The 17,260-nt window shown below is 33.3% G+C and overlaps 1 protein-coding gene across 1 annotated transcript; it reads left to right on the top strand.

Annotated features, from left to right (window-relative positions):
- Positions 1–5,298: 5,298 nt before the first annotated feature.
- On the top strand, positions 5,299–6,300 carry LOC115985311 (NAC domain-containing protein 91-like). Its single transcript, XM_031108268.1, has one exon. It carries the CDS (start codon positions 5,299–5,301, stop codon positions 6,298–6,300), a length of 1,002 nt encoding a protein of 333 aa, XP_030964128.1.
- Positions 6,301–17,260: the final 10,960 nt, after the last annotated feature.

Below are 17,260 nucleotides of genomic sequence, written 5' to 3'. Positions count from 1 at the left end.
AATGAGACAATATTATGATTGTTTAAATATTACTACATGATCCCCTGTTTTTCTTTTAAAAAGCAGGGCAATGATCTATTATGTTCAAATTGTAAAGCAGAGAAAATAATAACGTATAAAACTTATCTTGTGTTGGGAAATTCCCCAAAATTCCGTATAGAGTCTCTCGGTAGAACGTTCGTTGGAGGAACCCACACTTTTGGGATCTTGATGTTGAATGCACTAAGAGGAACTTTCCTTCCTCTAGGTGTTTCCTAGCTTTGGAGCCATGCTTGCGAAGGGACTGCTTTTTCCCTCTCCTTTTTCCCAGTCCCCAGTGAAGTCGCCAAAATGTGAGAGTGCTTTTTTCTTTAGCACACAGGCCCAAGGATCCTGGGCCAAATAGTTGTGTTTTTGGTGGACTGGGCTTGGTTCACCGCAGCTAAATGGGGGCTGATTACGAACCAAGTTGTGCGCAAGTCACATAAATCTCCTCAAGGCAAAAATGCGATTCCTCCTTGGGCGTACTGTCGTGGGATCCCGGGACGTACTGTCGTGGGATCCCGGGGCGTATGAGGCCTGTAAGAACCCAGAATCTCTGGTTCTCTGCACTATACTATCTTTATACATATATGTAAGTGAATTTCATGAGAATGATTCAGCCACGAGGATCCTGGCCCCAATTCTCACAGACTTATGCTTTTGCACAAGACTTGTGGGATTTGGAACTCAAGTCCGAGTGGCTTTGTTTGGGCAGGGACTCAGCTTTACAAGCAAGAATATATATGTATTGAGCAGCAAGAAGCAGTAAAGAATATGCAAAGTAATTGTTAGAAATTCTCAAATCAATATGAGATATTTCATTATTTTTCTTGATTGTGGATTACAAATGTGCTCACCAAGACGTGATACAAGGTTCAAATAAGCTCAAAAATTACAGACTTTGATGGCTATTCAAGCCTCTAAGACTTGCAAAGTTTGAATCCTTTTGAATCCAAGTATGTGCTATAGTGGCTGTTTCTGGGATACCGGGAGACATTCCTCTGTTTTTCTTAAATTTTACAGAGTTCTAATGACTCTGTTTTTATATTCTTTCTACTGAAAATCCTCCCCCTTCAACATGGGTTTTCTCTTCCTTTTATAGTGTGTTTTCTAGGGCTCCATGGTACTAGTGATTTCTCTCTTTTGCCCCTCAGAGCTCGTGCTGTGACAGTTGCTTAAGGGCTGGTCTCTTCCCCTTTTTCTCATGGTTTTCATCCTTTAATACTGTTTCTCTAAAAGTCACTTGCTGACTTTCCATTCCGGGGCGTCCTCCTAGCCTTCAATCTCTCTTCCTTCAAGATTTCTCACTTTTCAGACTCATCCGTCGGTGTTGTTTCCTTGTTGTCATTATTCCCAAATAGTTGGAATCTTTTACTGCTGGGTTGAAAGTTCTCTTCCAGTTGCTTCTACGTATGATTTTCTCATTCTTGGTTCCTTGTGATACAGCTCCTTTGTTCATGAATGTTTGCTTTATACTTTCTGATTCTTTGCTGCATCAGTGGGTACTTGAGAAGGACATCTCTGTTCTTCATTTCTTGTATTTCGTGGTACCTTTCTTGAGTTGTCTCAATCCTACAGCAGCTGCCCTGCATTACCTGAGGATCCCGGGCCTCTGAGGATCTCGGGCCTCTGGCAGCCTCTGGGTATCCCGGCCTAGTTCTTTCACTGAATTTTGCTGGACTTTTTGATGACCTTTTTGCTGGAAATCTGAATATAAATTGGGCCTTAATGTTGATTCTTCTTGCTACTTGAATTGGGCCTTCTTTACTTTTTCATGGAATGGACATTCTTGTGAAATTTTGGCCTTCAACACCTTACAAAAGAGGATGCTATCATCCGCGAAGAAGAGATGGGTAATGTTTGGGCAATTACGGGAAATAGAAATGCCATTAAGGGAGTGATTTCTTGCTGCCTTGTCAATGATGGCCGAGAGTCCCTCAGCACAAAGAAGGAAAAGGCTCGGGAAGAGGGGGTCGCCTTGGCGTAGGCCCCTAGATGGAGTGATGTTCCCATAAGCTGCCCCATTTATTAGGACTGAATAGGAGACGGATTTAATGCATTGCATAATGAGATTCACCCATTTAGAACAGAAACCAAGCTTTTCCATGACCCTTTTAATAAAAACCCATTCTACCCTGTCAAAAGCCTTACTCATATCAAGCTTAACAGCCATATAACCCTCTTTTCCCGCTGTTTTGTGGTTTAGGTAGTGCATTAATTCAAAAGCCACTAACACGTTGTCCGTAATGAGGCGGTCTGGAGTAAAAGCACTTTGGTTCTCAGAGATGATATCTGGGAGAAGGTTTTTGAGTCTGTTGGCCAAAGTTTTGGAGATAAGCTTGTAGGTAACGTTGCAAAGGCTAATGGGTCTAAATTCAATCATTTTCTTTGGGTTGCTTGTTTTTGGGATGAGGGAAATATTAGTTTTATTAATTTCATTCGTGGGCAGATTATTGTTGAGGACATTCAGGACCATATTAGTAATGCTATTTCCTACAATATTCCAATATTTTTGGTAAAAAATAGCGGACATATCGTCAGGTCCGGGAGCTTTAGTAGGATGAATTTGCTTGAGAGCTGTAGCCACTTCCTCTCTAGTAAAAGCAAGAGATAAACTTTCATTCATCTCCTCAGTCACCATAAAGGGGATGGCATCAACGACCTCTTCAACCCTAGTGGGGAAAGCAGTGGAGTAAATGTTTTCAAAATAGTCTACGGCTGCCCGAGCAATAGATTCCTTCTCCACACACCACCTACTATGTTCATCCCATAATCCTAGGATTGTTTTTTGTTTACGCCTATCTGAAGCATGGGCGTGGAAGAATTTTGTGTTCCTATCACCCTCCTTTAACCAATGTGCCTTGGCTCTTTGACCCCAATATAGCTCCTCGTCCTCCAAAAGCCCATTCAACTCCCTTCTCAGGTTTCTAATCTCAGAACTCAGCTCACCATTTTTATCTTGCTGTGTAAGGGCACTTAAGGCATTTCACTTTAATTGGATTTTCTTTGGGATAAGGCCATAGACCGATGAACTCCAGCTAGATAATTCAGAGGCACAACGCTTTAAATTCTCCATAATACCTTTTGGTGTGCTTAAATCCACCCCCATCCCCCAAGAGGATTCAATAATGTTCCTGCATTCCTCATTCTTAGCCCATAAGGCTTCAAAGTGGAATCGTTTAGCATTGGATACGCGTTGGGGGGGGGGGAATCAGTAAGAAACAAAGCACAATGATCAGAAGTTGAGTCCACAATGTGGTAAACTCTCATCCCATCAAATTTCCCAATCCACTCAGTGTTCGCAAAGGCTCTGTCAAGTCTTAATTGAATTCTATTCTCACCCTCTTGCTTATTGCACCAAGTGAAATCAGCACCACTATAACCCAAATCCACAAAACCACAAAAATTCATAGCATTCCTAAAGCCTTCCATTTGATGTTGGGGACGAGTAATTCCCCCATCTTTTTCATTTATAGATAATATTTCATTAAAATCACCCAAACACAGCCATGGAAGTAGAAATTGACTATGCAGGAAAGCAAGAAGGTGCCAAGATTCGTACCTTCGATGAGTATCGGGGTGACCATAGAAGCCAGTAATCCTCCATTGGAAGTTTTCCTCAGTCTCCCTGACAATGGCGTCAATATGGTTCCCTAGATACAACCTCTTACTCTAGGTACCTACAATAAGTCAATAAAGAAGGGCAATGTAAGCTTAAAGTGGTAAGCCACTGTACCTCTAACAACTGTTTTTGCTAAATTATTTATTAAAAAAAAAAAAAATGTAAGATAGCAATGTTTACAAGTTTTTTTTTTTTTGGGTAAATAGCATTTCTTTTTTAATGTCGAATGTTGGAGATTTGAATTCCAACATTGAAAGAGATGAGTTATATGTTTAGTGAAACTCGGATCTTCAAAAGACAAGCTCAAAAGAGATGAGTTTCATATGCTCATATGAACTTGCATCTAATATCCCCCCAAATACTTTTAAAAAAACACTAATTAAAAAATTAATTTTAGAATAGTATTTTATTAAGTATGGCCTACTGCTAACAATGAGTCTATTTCCACCAATAGATATTCTAGGCCAAAAATTATATAATAACTCATGCTTTTTATTTTTCTTTTTTTGCTGAATATAATAACTCGTGATTGAGTTTTATTAACTGGCTCTTCGTATTCAACTACTACGGTCTATTTTTAGTTAACTGTTTGATGGTGTTTTTTGGACGAGAACAGAGAACTAGTTGATGGTTGAATAAAAAATATGGAGTTTAATTTCTGTTTATATCAAAAACTGGTTGATTTTTTTTTTTATGAGACTGATTGATGTTTTGATCTAATGATAAAGAGTTATTATCAGAAGTGAATGTCATATGTTGAACTTATCTTTAAAAAAAAAAAAATTCCATTATCTTTTTGGGGCTTGAATGGAGGGGAGTTGTGTCCGCTTACACCAAAAAATTTATTGATATCTTGATATAATGATGAATAGCTATTATCATAAGCAAATGCAATAAGTTTAACTTATCTTAAAAAATAAAAAATAAAAAAACAACTATCATCTATCATCTATTCTCTTTTCCCTTCTTAAATATTAAAAAAAAAAAAAAAAATTCTATTCTCTTTTGAGGCTTGAATGGAGGGGAGTCGTATTGGGCTTGAAATATGGAAAGATTATACGGCCCACATAATTTTTTTTATTTTTTGGTATTGTATGGGCTGAAGTATTTTTGAAGCAGCGAACCATTTCTTTTGAACTGTTCTCTTGATTTGGGCTTTTTTTTTTTTTTTTTAGGGTATTTGTAATAATTATATGCCCTTCTATGGTATATTTTATGGTGTTATTAATAATTTTATATACAATATATATAACCGCCCTAATATAGTTCAAAAATATATATATATATATATATATATATATATATATAACTGCCCTAATAGACCGCCACTTCTTAGCCTCGCGATATATATTACACATAGCCTTGCCCTAATAGACCGCCTCTTTTCATCGCAAAAAAAAAAAAATAATAAAATAAAATAGACCGCCTCTTATATAGATATTCAAAGTTTATAACTTGTTCCAGAAAAAAAGTTTCTAACTCTGAGTTTGAGACTTCTTATATTCATCAAACATTCATCAAAAAGTTTCATAATTTTTTTTTTTTTTTTACATTCATCAAAAAGTTTGAGACTATCAAACGTTCATCAAAAATTTCATACGATTTCCTTCGTGTTTATTGAAAAGGGAAAGAAAATTCTTTGATTCCCTAAAACAATGGAGATGGTGGGGTTTCGATATGATCCTACAGACGAAGAGTTGATGAAGATTTTAATGGAGAAGGTCAACGATGCTGAACAAACTCACCTAAATCTTCATTTTGATTTTATTGTGAATGATTGTGAGGTATATGGCGAAATTCCTCCATGGGAAATATATGATTCTCATACCCACTATCATTTACACACTTTCCACCGCAAGCTCTATGTCTTCACCGACCTCAAAACAACAACCGGCAATCGTGTGTGCAGGGCTGCCGCTTGCGGAACCTGGCTTGAAAAAAGCAAGCCCAAAAGAATCTATGATTCTCAGGGCAATTTTATTGGGATCGACAGGATGCTCTCTTTTAAGGCCAAGGATCTTCATTCGGGCAAACTCAACAAAACTAATTGGATAATGCACGAGTTCTCCATGGCAAATCAGGAATTTGGAAGAATCAACACAGTCCTGTGTGTCATCTATAAACTAAACAAAGGGTCAGGGTCAGATTGTGAGGAGGCCAACGGAAGAGGTCTCAAAAGAGCTTTTTCTTCTACTACTGCTGGTGAAGAGTTCTCATGCTTCAATACAACTGCTGCTGCTGCTGTGATTTCACTTGAGCCTGAGCCTGAACCTGAGATGCCTAGTGCTGATGATGAAGCGTTTGCTGCATGGGTTTCTGGATGTTTTTCTTCTACTGCCGCTGTAGCTGAAGAGGCCTCAACCTTCAATACAACTGGTGTGATGTCACATGGACAAGAAGATGCCCAAGAACACAAAAAAAGACGGTTGGATGCTGATACTTTTACGGATGAAGATTTTGCTGCATGGGTAACTGATCCCACATTCCCAGATGAACCATTGAGTCAAATATTTTCTGATCTACCACTCCTGGTTGAAGTATGCAGTCAATCCAAGTCAGACTCTGTTGCTGATGCTGATTTTGATGCATTAATTACTTCATTAATTTCTGATCCGGCACAATCTGACGAAGCATGGAGTAAAATCTTTTGTATATGAGAATTCTTTTTCTTCTCTTTTAGTCTTGCAAAGATTTTTTGTTCTTCTCTTTTCAGTATATAGTTAGCATGTCTATAGTTAGAACTCTGGCAAATGGGTTGTTGGCAATGTAGCTTAAGAATTGAAGGATTGTACAAAAACTTGTTTTGATGGTGAAGTAGCTATTTGTCAACTCAAAGTTATAAACTTCTTTTGCTTTCTTCTCTTATTTGCAATCTTTATGTTTTGATATATAAATGTTTTGTGAAGGTTTAGATATAGTGCGACTCTATTATTTCTTGGTTTCATTTATCACATTTTTTTTCATTCTCTTTCCCACGTAGCAATACTTGGATGCTATTGGTTAGGTTTTTTTTTTTTTTTTTTTTTTTTTCAATGATTGATTTTAAGGTGCAATTCCAATTTCCCTTGTAACTAAAGATGATTTCTGGTCACTCTAGGCATCTTGTAAATTGAATGAATACATATGGAAGCTTGAAATTTAAACATTTTATGATTACAAAATTATCTTGTTTGTGCTGCAATTTCTCATTGTTGGTGAAATCTCCATGTTTGACTTAAAAAAAGAAACATTATAAAATAAATTTAGAGAATTTCTAAAATATGATGCTTTATTATCTGTAAATATTTTCTCTTTTGGGAATTAGTTTAAAATCTACTCATAGTTTCATTGCCTAATATTATTTTGCCTAATAATATTTGCTTTGCACTGGATGGGGCGTATCGAAGGAGAAGAGACTGAATTGATTATGGTATTTGATGTCAATAGTGAGAAATTCACATTTCTAGCACTGCCTGATGGTTTTACCAACGTAAACATCTTTCAGAGATGTCTTGCATCATTCAAAGGGAAACTGGCTTTCATTACATGTGCATGTAATGAACAATTTGGCTTCCCCTGTCAATACTCCATATGGGTGATGAAGGAGTACGGTGTGGCTAAGTCTTGGAATAAACATTCTGTTATACCATTTGAAAGAGTGGTTTGTTGCCTTGCCTTCACTGAGTATGGTTCACTTCTGCTATGTTGCCTCAATAAACGATTAGAGGGCAGGGGATCTAGGTTTGTATTAGTTGACACTGAAACTCTACATGAGAAGGAGGATCCTATCCTATCCAACATCCTTCGTATGTAACTACTTTCATGGAGAGCCTTATTTTACTTGATGGAGCAAATGTGGCATCCTACTAAGCAGATGGTGATAGTGGCGTGCATATAAGAAGTGAAATCATTAGTGGTATGGATGAAGTGAAACCCTTGTTATTTCTTTTCCTTTAGTTTAGTTGTTGGCATGGCAGTATTGCTAAAACTTCATTTTTATCCCAATTTTACATTATCCTTTTGTGGCAATATTATATATTAGTATTTGATATTTGTATGTGGATTGTTGTTGTGCATATATATCAAAAGGCCATGCTATTCTTATAAGATCACTCTTTTGAACTTGCCAACGTTACCTGTTTATGTGACAAGTGTGAAGGAATTAAAGTGTGTTGCAATCTTAGATTTTCTGTTTGAGTTGATTGTATTTTTACAAGGTGCTTTATTCATCATCATGAACATAGATTCAACCTTTTATTCTCAATAAATTCTATTACTTATGACATGGAGAAGTGCGTGGCAGTGCAGGAATGAGTCTGAGGAGAAGAGGAGAAATGAATGCAGAGTGAGGGGCAAGGATGCACCAAAAATTGAGGAGGCAAAAAATTAATTCAATCTTATTTGAATACCCCAATCGGTAGTAAATTGATAAGTGTTTATTCTTGTATCTGTATATATATTGAAGCCTAAGTATTCTTGGCAGCCATATAATCTGTTGTAACAATACATGACAGTAAGTATAATAAACTTCAACCAACTCTAAGAATTATAACCAAAACTACTGTAGAATTGTCTTCAACCAATGATAGTCGTTTAGAATATTTATGTCATAGGAAGGGAATGATAACTTGCACTGCTAGGTATAAACTTCTGATGCTTTGGACGACATGTAGTGTGCACAGTTGTCTTATTGCTTGACAAAGAACGACCTGTTGAGTTTGAGTGAGCTCTTGTTTTGTAGCATAATCACCAGCATAATCTTGTGCAACATGTATTGTCTCAACAGTGAATAAGCTGGAGAAGTTTACCCAGACTTCTTTTAGGAAGGTGAAGGTGACAAGTTCAGATGCTTTTTATATGGTAGCAAGGATGTCAGTGCTCATAGTTAGTCAAGAGTACTCTTGGATATTAGAAAATATATATAGCCTTATTGGCACAATGTGGAGTACTTTCTTTTATTTTTTATTGTTGGTAGGAATGATTTTCACTGTAATTAATTTTTTTGTACGACTTAAATAATAAAGTATGTTTTTATATTAAAAATTAAACTGAAAGAGTGGTTAATTCCATTGATAAGGTATTGATAAATTGTGTATATTGAATTAAATTTTTCATAAGTAATTTTCAAATTCATCTTTTGGGACAACATCTATGTAGGTTAGGAATTCTAAAATTATGGGGAGAAAGGGATATGAAGAATTTTAAGTAAAAAATCTCACAAAGTTTTCTTCAGCCATGCATTCATGTTTCGTTTCAAAACCTGAAAAACTGTCGATTGGGTTGCTATAAGTAAAATCCTCATCCAATAAAAATGAAGAAGTGTGACCTAAATTGATAATTTTGTTCAATTTCTATGAAAATACTTAAAGGTCCTATGGCAAAAATATTTTTTTTTTGCCCCCTGGAAACGTAGATATTCTATATATAAAGATATAAAAACATTCCAAACACACAAGGAAAAGACTCCAGGGGAATTATATTACGTGGAGATGGGATAGACCTACAAATCCGAATTTCTTACTTCTACAGCAAGCCTGTATGCACAATTTCTTACTCATATACGTGATCAATTGATGGTCTTTGTAGAGGGAAAAACTTCTAATGTTTTGGATGGATGCAGTATCACAATTTCCAGTGTACACTCATCACAATTTCCTGTATATCTAATCAATTTATTTATTTATTTATATACATAAAAGCAGAGACCTCATGCGAGAGAGCTTGAGGCTCTGTCAAGTGGCGCCTTCTATGGTTAGCTCTTTTATTTAAACCATCCAGCTTTTTTTTTTTTTTTCCCTGTTAAATGTTAAAGTTATTACACCTCACTCCTCTCTTTCAATTGACTATAAAAGATTAAAATCACGTTTAAAGGTTTTCAATTGATTATAAAATAACGCTTAAACTTTCAAGTATGTCTCTTAGGAAACCCAAACGTCTCCTTAATTACACAAGCTCATTTATTTTTACCTCTTGCTATTCTGAATTCTGACCCTTCTTATTTCCGTCTCAATCTCCTCTATTTCCCATACATTTGGTCAAACAACCAAAAAACCAATTTTTCCTAAACTATGTGGTTGAATCTCAATCTTTCCTTCAGTGTCAAAAAGAAAGTAAAGGCTCAAGTTGATTTTTTTCTTTTTTTTTTGGTGCAGGTAGAGTTGTCCAGGGCTCTAGGTAATTGGTTGTGATCTTGGGTCCTTGACATTAGTCATGTAAAATAGGTGTAGGTACATAACTAGAAGTCTAAGGTTGTCAATTAAATGCAAAGGCATATGTGTTCATGACTTTTGCTGGATTTTGAAGAAGCCACAAGATTTTCTGATGGTAGTTAATCAAGGTAAATTTATATCTGATGGTTCAGCCAAATCCCACAAATCAAATGAATGAGTTTTGATACTTCTGAGCTTCTGAAATTGGCTTCCCCTGATAGAATACCTTTATGGACCTAAAATACATAGTTAGCAATCTCCAGACCAAGAACAACCAATTGCCAGAGTTGCAGAACTCTATAATCTCTATAAATGGCAATGGAGTAAGAACTAATACTACAAAATCATATATAACTACACACCATAACTACGAAAAAAAACCCAAGCTAAGTGTCAAGCTTCTATTATGTATGGCTACTAAAGGTGAGGTTAAGTAGTGTATTAACAATTGGTCATTATTTTGCAAGAAGTAGAACCCAACATAAATAATGTTATAGTTGGTCTTAAGTAAAAAAATTTCATCTCTTAGCCAAATTTTTGGAGCCCTTCGCCATAAGAAAAAAAAATCCTTTTGTTTTATACCTTTTATCTATTTTTTACTGCCTATTCTCTTCCCTACTCAAAATTTTCATGTGTTTTACAGTTGCCTTAGAAATTTTCATAATTTTTTGTTCTAGGTATATTAGAGCTTGCATATTATCAATTTTGTTGTTAATACATACGCTCTTCAAAAAATTTATAAACTGAAATGGTTAATCTTAGTTCTTATCCTTTCAATCTTTGAACTTTTTTATTTATTTTACCTTGGTTGGATCATGGTCCCCAAAGACTCAAACAAATTTCCAATGATTGCATTTTTTGCACCTACCTCACTTCAATCAGTTGTGTATCAAGTGTTGCTCAAGATTGAGGGTTGGCATGCCTATCCACAGAAGGTTAAAAAATTAATTTTTTTATCCTCTTGGCATGCCTATCTCACTTCAATTAGTTTTTTATCCTCTTAAGTTTTGTCAAGCAGCCTAAAAAATTAGTATAACTACTGATTCTTTAATTTTTATGTTATTATCATAGTTCTAGACTATGAACCAGTTCCAATTAGAAGTTGCAACTTAGCATATGACATTCTTTGAGTATTTTTCAAAAAATTACTATCAAATTTTGTCACTACCGCTACTTTTCTTGACTATGTGAAATTCTTTATGAATCTATTAGTTCTCCAACTTGGATCATGATTGCAATAAAGTTAATCTATGAAAGAAAATTCAGTCTCCTTTTTTAAATTTTCTTTCAGGCCTTAGCTGCAGTGTTTGATTACTACATAGGCAATGCTTTTATTATAACTAATGACATATTTGCAACACTTGGATTGAAAATTCATGGCGGCAAAAATGTCCCTTTTGTGTGGAACATTTTTAGGGTATTAGTTCTTGGTATGTATTCAATATATTCTAGAGAAATACACAATGAGAATTCCAAGTAGAAGACTTGGTCTTGGTGCCAAAGGATATATTTCTTAGTGAATTTGGCCATAGATAATCTGTATTGGAAGCTTCAAGGATGCTAAAAACTCATTATAAATGATTGAGAAATTAATGCGTTGGGCATAATTTGGTGGTTTACATACAAGACTTTACTACTCTTAGGAGTACTTTGGGGTATATTTGTTAAAAAATCAATACCATGTAGCTCCTTGACAATTAGTATCTTTGCTGTAGCTAGCTAATAAGATTCAAGAAATACTTGGAGTAATTTACTTCATAATGATTTGGCAATTTAAGGGTGTGTTTTTTGCACCATGTTGATGAAATATGTAGTTTTGGTATCTATTTTTGAAACCATTCGTTGCTAGATATGAGTTAGGTTTCTTCTCCAAAAATAAAAAAATAAAATAAATAAGAGTTAGGTTAATACTCACAAACCAAATCAATTATATGCTCGCTCTCTTTCAAAGGATGTGAAAATACTAATTGTGCGTGTAACTTAAAAAATTAAATAATCATGAATTCACTCATGCAATACATACATATTCTTAGTTATGTTATGCTTAGTAATTTATGTTTCTTTTTTAATAAATGAGATAATTGAAGCTAATTATGTAAATATTATACCACAAGATTACATATTTTATATGGGTTATAAAAATTAGTTATAAATTATTTGAAAGTGAAATTATAAAGCATCCGCGCATCGCGCGGGATATCATCTAGTTTATATAATCTTATTACTTATCAAAAAAAAAAAAAAAAGTGGACCAGATCATTTGTGAGCATATTACCATTCCTAGATCATGTTCAATATCTGATTGTTCTTTGTCCATTGCTAAGGTAAGTTTTCATGAACCAAGAATAAGGAAAAGTTATGTGTTACTTCAGTCATTTGCATTCCTAATTTTGTAACTATTCAATGAATATAATATTATTCTAAATTTTATAGTTATCATGCTACTTTGAAATTGAAATTGAAGGTGTGGGTTCCAGTTAGCTAAACTGGTAAAGTCTCTGATGGTTGTATAAGAGATCTGGGGTTCAATCCCCACCTACACCAAAAATTGATTAGTGTCTTAGTCTAATGATAAAGAGCTATCATCAAGAGCGGACACCATAGGTTGAAACTCTCTCAAAATCTTTTTTTTTTTTTTTTTGAAATTGAAGGTTAGCAATAGTGTAATAAAAAAAATAAAATAAATAACTCAAAAAAGGGGAAAAAAAAAGGTAACGTGGGAAGTTAAGACAATTTGATTGAGACTGATTGATGTAGACTACTTTTTCCTTCAAGTTTGAGTTTTTTTTCGCTGGGTAATTATTAAGTACTTCTGGAGTATCATAAATGCATATTTCCTCTTTTTCGCACATAACTGTGGATCCCACTAATTAAATTTATGGTGAGACCCACGTGAGAGAGGAAAGTACGCATTTATGGTACTTCCGAAGTATTCAATAATTTTCTTCACTTCATTATACATGTAATTAACTTTCTAATCTCAATATATGTAACTTTGCAATTGTTCTATTCGTGATGACTATCACCTTAGATTTCCTATATTCATGATTCTTTGTTCATGTAACTTTGGATTTACTGTAAATAACTTAAATAAAATTTGCTAAAGTTATTTATTGTCTAAAACCACTATTAGTCATTTCTAGCACTTATTATATCCATACTAGAAGTGCATCCCAAAAGGCTTTGTTTATGTCTTTGTATTTGTTATTTGTCTATGACATTATATATTAATTGGTGTAGGGATTACTTTGGTCAAGAATGAGTTGTGGACTACTGAGGATCTTTTAATTTACAAAAACTTATTGGGTTTGGTTTTTCATTTTTTCATTCTTAATCAAATTGGAACTTGCCACGTAAAATTATAAGTCCATATCCCCCTAAATTTATTGAGGATTTTTCTACATGTTAATTTTTTATGCTTCAGTAATGGGACATGTTGCACGATTTTGTGCATCGACTAGTTTGTGATCCAACTTTTATAATATACTAGACACGAACCCGTGAGTTGCGCGTGATAATTATTTTTATGGTGGTTTTATTAAAAAAAAATTTACAAATTAAACTAATCTAATAATGAGTAATGTATTTCGTAATTATATTTTTATTTTTTATAGGAACAATCATAAATGTAATATAGGAACAATCCAAAACACCAAAAAAACGTAAACTAAAAAAAGAATAGTAAAACTTAACTATGATTAATTGAACCAATATTAGAATAAAACTTTGTTTTTGATAATCTATTAAGGTTATTTTCTTTGTAGATGTGGGGGCCGGTTAATCAATAATTATTAAAACCGTGTTAATTGGGCCTGTGGCCCATCCGAGGACGTAAAACTGTCCGAGGAGGCCCATATCAGGTTATAAGGGTAACCAAATGAAAAGAAGAGTAGATATAACGTGAGATGAGTTCAGTATTCGTCTGAGGACAAAATCCTTCTCGGTAATATGTGTTCGAGGATGACCTGAACGCCATATTGTTACAAACACACTTCAGAGCTACATTACCACTAAAGGTGGGACATGGGACCAAGGGTAAGAAAGAAAAGGTAAACAAATATCTTTAACAACAGCTGCCTCCTCATTAATTGTCTCTCAACTAACTCTCTGGCCACATTAATGTGGAGGGGATGCCTGAACAGTGATGAAGCAGCCTTACAGCTTCTGGTTGGAGGTTCTAGAAGGAGTTAGATGGGACAGAAAGGGATCCCCCGAACCCAACCTACATGTGTGTGGTGAAGATGACATCAAAAGGACAGTATATAACATGGAAGAATGCATTGAGAGAAAGGATCGGGACTTCTAATCAAGTAGTACTTAGAAGAAAACCTTATGAAATAAAGAGCTTAATTGGTTTAAAGGAGAAATTGATCGTCATATTAGTGCTAATCTATCTATAAACGTTAAGCTTAATCGTTTTTCTTTTGGAGTTCATCTAGTTCTTTGACATCTACGCTCTACAAATTTATTGTTTGGGTTTTTAACGTTCGAACCCAATATAAATTTGGGATCGTTACAAATTGAGTCCTTACAGTAGAAATTATAATTTCGGCCGCCCAAAATATATTATCAAATAAACAATTATTAGTAAAATCTAAGAATTAAATTTCTATACATGCATTATTATAAAATAATAATAATAAAAATAAAATTGCAAAAGTTAAAATTTGTCACCTATCCGATTATTTTTGTTTAGCTAACCTTTACTTTTCTTTAAATAAATGGAATTATAGAGTACTTCTAATACAACTATTAAGAGTACTTTGTCCACCACAAAGGATTAGAAAATAAACAAAAATTAGTAAAGTCTCATAGTTTAACATCTAAATTGAGCACTATTAAAAAAAACATGCTATGTAACAGAATAAATATCAAATTATCCAAATCATGCTATGTAATAGAATAATATTATATTTTTGTATGTTATATTTAATTCTTTAGAACGCAATAGCATAACATTTAACAATCAAAGAGAATTAAAAAAAAAAAAAAAAAAAAAAAAAAAAAAAAAAAAAAAACAACAACAACAACAACAACACAACAATTTAAAAAACAAAACCAAATCACAATTTAAAAAACAAAACTAAATTGCATTAACCCAAAATAGAGTTTTAAAGAATATAAAAAATTATCAACCTAAAGTAGAGATGCAAGAAAAAAAAAAAAAAATCCACCAAAAAATTTAGAGAGAGAGAGAGAGAGAGGGAACCTTTTTTTTTTTTTTTTTTATATTTAATGTAAAGGGTAGTGGGGAGATGAAAAGGTAAGGGAGGGAAAAAGATTGAAGAATTAGTGGGGAGATGAAATGGTAAGGGAGAGAGAAAGATTGGAGAAGTGTAAATATTAAAAAAATAAATGTTAAAAACAATCATAAGAAAATTGGGAAAAAAAAAATACACCCTAAAGCTTGAAAGGCTTCAACGTTTTTTTATTTATTTATTTAATTGTTTTTTTCTTTAAGCTGAAAATGCTCACACAAAACCCTAAAACTGAACTGAAAAGACTTTGAGTTGGGCTTGATAGTGGAATTAAATAAATAAGAGGTAAACTGGATTAATTATACAGATTTATTATAGGATTATAGTGGAAGTAAATAAATAAGTAGTGGGCTGGATTTATTATAGGGTGATAGTGGAAGTAAATAAATAAGTAGTGGGCTGCATTTATAAGGCTGAAAATTGTAAAAATCATTTTAAAATTGTAGGACAAATTATATTTTAAAAAAGAAAAGAAAAAAAAGAATGACGTGGCAACTGATGTGGCGCAACGTGAGAGTAGCAGCATTAAATGCTATGCTTTAGCTTTTAGTAATATATAGATGTAAGATAAATAATGAGATATTATCAATTCACAACAACCATGAATTGATTTGTACAATTTTCAATATTAAATAGTTTATGATTGAGATTAAACTAGAAGCATAAATTAATGCGACATTTTATATATATATATATATATATATATGTATATAAATATGTTTTTTTGTTGATGACTTAATATATGATATTACTATATTTTTTTGTCATTAGTTATTTATTTATTTTATTAGTCTAAATAACTTAAACCAAATACATAACATATAAATTGACATTAATAAAATCTCGTGGATCGCACCGGTTAAAGACTATATCAAATACTATATTTAATAGCAAAAACTTTTTTTTATAATTAAAGTGGTTTTGACATGTAGGAAAAATACTCCTTTGAATTTCTGCCACGTTTACAGTTAACACACACACACACACACACACACACACACACACATATATATATATATATATATATATTAAGTGCATGAGATCCTTCCATATGACGCTCTAATTTTGCATTTAGATCATTTTTTTTACCTCTTTTTATTAAGTTATTTTTATTGTTACCAAAAAGTTCACGTTAACTTATTTTTTCTATTATCTCATTAATTGTCTAAGCTTACACCCACATTTCTCTCTTTTTCATTTTTTTAGCATACCTACTGTTTTAGTAATAAAACAAAAGCAAAAATGATAATAATTAAGGATTAATAGTAATAACTAACAACATAAGGCCCTAGGGAGAGATAAAGAGACATAAAAATGTTGTGGATTGTTAAATAAAACACACTATTTCACTATTACCAAAAAAAAAAAAAAAAAAAACCTAAGATTGATAAAGCATTTGTAAGAGAGAGAACGAGGAATCTGAGGGCCACCTCCGTCATATTGGCCTCCCACTACCATCAAGCCACTATAGGTTTTATTTAAATTTGGGGCTTAAATATGATTTTGGTTTGGATAATTTGGTTGGATAGTTTGGTTTGCTTGTTTTTCATTTTTTATTTTTATTTTTATTTTTAGATAAGTAGAGAGAATATTTGATGCTTAATGTAAAGCCATATTCTACCATGATTTTAAGTCATCATAAGACACATGCATACGCACTTGCCCACATTATGTCCTAATATCGCACTATCAATGAGTGAAAGATGGTGAGAGAGTTGGACATACATTTATTTCATGGTATGCAGTATGTGAATACAACACAAATTAATTGATTTTTATGGTCCTATTATTCTTTTGAATTTATTTTTGATTTATTGATTTTAAAAAAAAAAAAAAAATTTAAGATTACCTTGAGAAGACTACAAATGTACTGTGAAGCTACTAAACTAAAATTTGATATCTCAAAATGTATGTGTTAATTTACTCTAATTTAGTTTACTTTTTCTTTAAGGAAAAATTTAGGTACAATTCCTTAGGTGTTGTTTTTTCTGTTCTTTTCTTAAGATTCAGTCATATGGTTACTTAACTAAAAAAATGCACTTCTATCCCGTGAGAAAAAAACCACGTAGCAGAATCTTAAGAAGGAAACCCAAGGAACAACACCTAAGTACTGTACTTAAGTCTTGCCATTTTCTTTATGTATATGTACAACATTCTCCAAAACCATTTTA

Source organism: Quercus lobata, chromosome 4 (genome assembly GCF_001633185.2).
Source record: "Quercus lobata isolate SW786 chromosome 4, ValleyOak3.0 Primary Assembly, whole genome shotgun sequence".
Lineage (NCBI taxonomy): Eukaryota > Viridiplantae > Streptophyta > Magnoliopsida > Fagales > Fagaceae > Quercus > Quercus lobata.
This window is presented reverse-complemented; position numbering and strand designations above follow the sequence as displayed.